The sequence below is a fragment of the Octodon degus genome, unplaced genomic scaffold (assembly GCF_000260255.1).
Source record: "Octodon degus isolate 3935 unplaced genomic scaffold, OctDeg1.0 scaffold00007, whole genome shotgun sequence".
NCBI lineage: Eukaryota > Metazoa > Chordata > Mammalia > Rodentia > Octodontidae > Octodon > Octodon degus.
In genome coordinates this window covers 9,985,090-9,991,190 of record NW_004524583.1, presented here as the reverse complement: position 1 = coordinate 9,991,190, position 6,101 = coordinate 9,985,090, and the positions used below count along the sequence as shown (strand labels likewise).

General features: G+C 51.1%; 1 protein-coding gene across 1 annotated transcript in view; it reads left to right on the top strand.

Moving 5' to 3' along the window:
* Lrrc74a (leucine rich repeat containing 74A) overlaps nt 1–4,500 on the top strand; it is a 36,730-nt gene extending 32,230 nt beyond the window's left edge. Inside the window, 3 exon segments of the mRNA XM_023702430.1 lie at nt 3,108–3,215; nt 4,179–4,261; nt 4,400–4,500. Coding sequence (XP_023558198.1) covers nt 3,108–3,215; nt 4,179–4,261; nt 4,400–4,412 — 204 coding nt within the window. The 3' untranslated portion in view covers nt 4,413–4,500.
* The last annotated feature ends 1,601 nt before the right edge of the window (nt 4,501–6,101 follow it).

Sequence of the window (6,101 nt, the reverse complement as noted above, 5' to 3'; positions counted from 1 at the left end):
CTGTGGTCCCAGCATCACACACTCTAGATCCAACCACCTCTGAGAAGCCCCATCTGTGACCGCATGAGGACTGGGGACACCTACACACAAGCCATAACAGCCTCGATACCTTTTTTACGTGTCCCAACCAGTTCTTTGTTCTGGACAATAAGAACCTGGAAGGCATCTGTAGGAGAAACACCCTAGAACCCTGAAAACAAGAATCAGTGAAATTAACATACAGCTGATGATTTTCTCAAAGGCTCCATTGAGAAAATCAAAACTGTGATTTCTGGGACCGTAGATACTGAGATTCAGTTATATGGCAAGACTAGAAATGTCTGGTATTATGTTAGCATATATAATTTATTATTAGTAGTATTATTAGTATTATTATTATAGAACCAAAGATAGAAATTGCATTCCTTTCAAGAAGCTATAGAAGAAGGACTGGGGAGATGGCTCAGTAGAATAAGCACTTGCCTGGCAAGTGCAAAGGCCTGAGTTCAATCCCCGGTTCCAAAAAAAATATATATATATTATTTAAAAAAAGAAGCTATAGAAGAAATAGACATGGGCCGGGGAGATGGCTCAGTAGAATAAGTGCTTCCCTAGCAAGCACAAAGGTCTGAGTTCAATCCCCGGTTCCACCAAAAAGAAGGAGAAGGAGAAGGAGAAGGAGAAGGAGAAGGAGAAGGAGAAGGAGAAGGAGAAGGAGAAGGAGAAGGAGAAGGAGAAGGAGAAAGATATGTTCACATAAATGCAATTTGATGTATTTGGAACAGGGTGGCTGGCTCAGCGCACCTTGGGGCAGGGGTGGCACAGCATGTTGTACAAGGGATCCAACTCCCGTGCCTGCACTTGCCTAACCAGGTGCTTATTCCATTGAGCTACTTCGCCAGCCCGAGAAATGCAATTTGCAAAACATTTTATTTGATGTTGTCAAGTAAAAGATTAACAGGAAGGGAGAAAAGGGAAGGGAGGAAGCACGCAGCCCACTCCTGTAGTGTGGCAGATTTGTTCCTGTTTCTTTTATACCCTCCATGCTTTTATTCCAGTCATATTCTGTCTCCCAAACCCAAGGCTCTAAAACGAAAAGTATATAGGCACGTAAAAGAGAAACCTACACCGCTAATAAGACTACCACCGTTAGTCCACTGGCATGGATGCAGTGGACATTTTCTTAATAAAGTACAAAGTTTTTTAGGAAAAAACCAAAAAGATGGCTACAGCTCCTGCTCGGGTGGGAAGCTGCTCCACTGGGCACGCGCTCCCCATCCCACTCCTGCTGAAGCCGGGACGCTGCCCTGCTGCCTCTCCCCAGCCGAACCCCTGTCCCGCACACATCACCCAGGTGTTGGTGGAGGCGGTGAGCTGAGACCCTGCGTGAGAGGGCCTCTAGCCTGTGCCTTCTGGGTAGCTTGCTGGGAGGGCTGGAGTGGGCTGAGGGTCACCACGAGCCCTGCCGCTGCGCAGTAACAGCGTGCAGAGCAAGGCAGGAGGAAGCCTCTTGGGAAGAGTTGGATGAGGTGCCGGGAGGTCCAGGAGCTGCTGAAGATAGACTTGGGGTCACCCGGCTAGGGTGAGAAGCAGTGTCTCCAGAAGACGGTGTGTGGGGAAGACCAGCAGGGGCCCATGATGAGCCCAGAGGACTCCCTGAAGCATAGCATGCTGAGGAATGCCCACCTGTGACAGGGCAGGACACTGGCTGGGGGCTTTGAGCACAGGAGGGAAAAGAAACAAAACAGGGACCCAGAAAAATATTCCTGACATAGAAAAAGCGTTCGCGGTGGGTCCAAGGCCAGCCTGGGCTACACAGCAAGCTTAAGGCCAGCCTGAACCACATGGTAGGGTCTGTCTCAATAACAACAAAACGAAAACAAAAGTGCTCACAATGCGTTAGTGTAGTACGTTGTATGCAGCAGTAGATGCAGCAGAAAGATGATGGGGAGAGAGAGAGAGAGAGAGAGAGAGAGAGAGAGAGAGAGAGAGAGAGAGAGAGAAATACATCAAGATAGTAGGATTTAATTTATGGGTTATTTTCTTCATTTTGCTAATCTAAAATTGCCTTCCAATGTAATGTTTTAAAAGGAGGGCCAGGGAGGTAGCTCAGCGGTCTAAGCCCCTGCCTGGAAGCACAAGGGTCTGGGTTTGGTCCCCAGTACTGCACGCTATGCCAACCCTGAACACTGGGCACTCCATGCCGGCCACCGAAACTGGGTGTGGTGGCCCATGCCTGCAATCCTAGGGCCATGGAGGCTGAGAAAGGAGGATCACTACCAGTCTGAGCTATGCAGGGAGACCTTGTACCAAATAAATAAACAAACATATAAATAATTTTTTTTTAATCTTAAAAAGAAAATCTATTTTTTGTAGTACTGGGGATTGAACCCGAGGCCTTTGTTCTGAGGTACATCCCTAGTTCTTTTATGTTTTAGTTCGAGACAGGATCCCACTAAGTTGCCACCTTGCCTGGGCTGGCCTTCAACCTGCAATGCTCCTGTCTCAGTCCTCCAGAGTGCTGGGATTACAAATACACACCACAACTCCCATCTTATTTTACTTTTAAGTGTTCTAACAAATTGTTTTCCATATGTGCATTTGTGGGGATCCCAGGCACTCCATCTGTGCAGCCATACCCGTAGAGCCATGGTTTGGTCCTTTGGCCTCTGAGCTACTTCACAAGGCTGTCTATCCTAGTCTTAACAGAAGCCATTCCAAACCAAGTGAAGTATGCAGATAGGGTCTCCATGGCAACCCTGAATGCATCAGAACAGCATGGACTTGAACTTGTTAATCTTTTTTTTTTTTTTTTTGCGGAACCAGGGATTGAACTCAGACCCTTGTGTTTGTCAGGGAAGCACTTATTCCACTGAGCCATCTCCCCGGCCCTGAACTTGTTAATCTGATGGGTGGAAGAATGCATAGAGCCGCTGTCCTGGGAGCTGGGGGTGGGGGGCACGAACAGGAGTCCTGACAGCCTGAGGCTAACACCGAGAGACTTCAGCTCCTGAGATGCCTCCTACCCTTTGCTCAGCCTCTCTGGCTCCGTGGCGATCGAGGGGCTCTCAGGGAAGGAAGCGCTGGGAGAACTAACAGCGGGGTAAGGTGTGTTCTTCCTCTCACAGAGCTATGTGGACCAGCACAAAATCCAAGTGGTGGATTTCTTCAGGAGCTTGAGCCCCACTGGAGCACTGGAGATGCCTGTGGGCAAGTTCCGGAAAGCTATGATACAGGTGTGCCGGGTCCTGGCGGCAGTGGGCTCCGAGAGTGCATGTGCATGTGTGTGTGTGTGTGTGTGTGTGTGTGTGTGCGCATGCACATGTATGTTCGTGTCAATTAATGTGTTAGATATATACACTGCATATATACCAACTCCCTATGATGAATACAATCATTATGTATAGGAATTATATACTAATAAGAGGAGAGAGAGAAAATAGAGAGGGAAAGGGGAGGAGGGGAAAGGAAAGGGGAAGAGGGGAACAACATACACTTCACTGAGCTTCCTGGGCCTGGCTGTAGTCACCTCTTTTATCTTGGTCCTGAGAAACCCAAGCCCTCCCTTAGCCCCTGCCCTTGTCCTCCTGTCCTTCCCTGTGCTGTGTGCCACCCCTGATCACCCAAAACACCACATGTCCCTCACCCTGGAGTCCTCCCTGCCCATGGCATCTGGCTACTGGGAAGCTGAGAACCAGAGTGAGGGGAGCTACCCCTCCCATCCAACCCAAGGCCAGGAGGTCTGCCTTTGACCTGAAATCCCACATTCCCCTCACTGTCCCCACACAACGAAAGTGCTGAAGGCCCCCTGAAATGCACATGAGAAGGTCCATCACTAGAGTGTCCCAGGAGGAGACATTCTGGGTTCTGGGTCACCCAGGCAGGGATGGATAAGACACTCATTAAGGGGAAGGGCCTGGGCAGGACTCAGAGATGGGAGCAGGAATGGCACAGGAGAGCTCATGTTCACCCCGGGGTCCCTACTGCCCTGGACCCTGGTGTCCTCCAGCCTCCTTGCTCCCCGGGAAGGGGAGTCCAGCAAGGAACCACGAACAGAGGCTCCCTGCAGCCCTTCTGCACAGTGGGATCGGCCTGCTCTGAGCCCTCAGTTGCACGGTCTTGAGAGGAGAGCCGTGTTTCGGGGTCATTAGAAATGGGGTGAGCAGAGAGCTCTTCAACATTCTCACCCTTGCCCTCAGCAAAACAAGGTCCCTATGAACCGGAACCAAGTTGGGGAGTTGGTCAAGATGCTGGAGGAGACCAAGGGCATGGTGAACTTCAGGTGAGTCAGGCCCAGGCCCGCCCTGCTCCCCAGGGTCCTGGGGCGGGCATGAGCTCCTGGGGCGACCAGGCTGCATTCCACGCATAACAGCCCATTCTGCAGCCACCTCCCCCCATTCACCTTCCTTCTCATCTGCAGCTCCCTTCTGTAGCAAGGCTCGAGCCTTGTCATGTCCTGGAGACTGGGCCTTCTGCTTCCGCCCACCCACGGGAGAGGGATGAGGTGCACCACCTCCAGCCTTGCCCAGGTGAGAAAAGTAACTGGGGTGCAGGCCTGGGGTGCAGGCCAAGGGCGTAGCCAGGGGTGCTGATGTTTCAGCTGGCTCTGAAAATACCAGTAGACAGAGACAAGAGAACACAGGGACGTGTGTGTGTGCACAAGTGTGGGAGCAAGAAAGGGAATGGTTGGGCCAGCAAGATAGCTCAGTGGTCTAAGGCACCTGCTCAGGCAAGCTTAGGCAAGCACAGGAACCATGGTTCAATCCCCAGCACTACATGGAGTGCCAGTCCCACCCCTGGGGTAGGCAGAGCAAGGCCCCCCTCCAAAAAAAGAAAGACAGGGCTGGGGAGATGGCTCAGTGGAATAAGCGCTTCCCTGGCAAGTGCAAGTGCCTGAGTTCAATCCCCGGTTCCGCTTTAAAAAAAAAAAAAAGAAAGAAAGAAAAAGACATACAGAAAGATTGGTTATGAGCCCAGGCTGCCCGGGTTCTAACCCCTGCTCCACTCCTGCGCAACCATGGGCCAGTCAGGCTCTGCGCCTTGCTTGCTTCCCCAGCTGTGTTGTGGGCCCAATCACAGGAACAGCACAGGAGTTCTGAGGATCAGGTGAATCCCTGCCTGTGAGGCATGTGGAACACTACGCAGGCACAGGTAAGGGGACTCGTAGCAAACAGGTGTCCTCACTACAGACTGCTTTACACAGGCACAGGCAGTTTTTCACGTACACTCGGGCTTCGAAACTTGCTTCGCCTCCGCAGCATCCCTTGGTGACCTTTCCATTCATACCCATTCATACCCATCGCCATCTTTTTAACTGCCACCTGACATAGCTACTCAAAATTTGAACTCATTTGGGGGGTCTTTTGAGACATACTCTCACTATGCAGTTCAGCTGGCCTTGTGCTCACTGTGTAGCCCAGGCTTGTCTCCAACTCACAACAACCCTTCTGCCTCAGACTCCCAGGTGCTAGGACTATCGGCCTGCACACCACACCTGGCATTTGAACTCATTTTCACGGGCACTGGAGGTAATGTTTTGCTGCTGTGAGTAGCAGCCACACACGACCATGTGTATAGTGTTTGCACACACATGTTCCCCTAAAACACGTCTGTGGGCTGCGCCCAGCAGGCTGGACCCAAGTGTGCACGTTCTAGGGTCAGCAAGATAGCTTAGCCCACTAAGCACCTGCTTAGGCAAATGCAGGGACCAGGATTCAATGGCCTGCACCACATGTCGTGTTGGTGCTGTGATGAGCCGGTGACCATGTCAGGGCTGTGGTCACGCACACCTGTAATCCCAGTGCTGGGGAGGCTGAAAACGAGGATCACTATGAGTCTGAGCTGTGTATTGAAACCCTGTACCAAATACATAAAAATTTTTTTTTTTAAATACACACATTCTAAAATTTAAATCTCTGATCCCAGGCCAGTCATGTAAATCAGTGCTGCCGTCCCTGGGCCAACCTGAACTTAACCTACAGTCAACATTCTGCCTAGATGAGAGTTTTCTAAATGATCTCATTTGAACTTGAGTGGCCTTACACCACCACCTCCATCAGCCCAGAGGCTACACGGGCCCCCTCCTCCTCCTCCTCCTCCTCCTCCTCCTCCTCCTCCTCCTC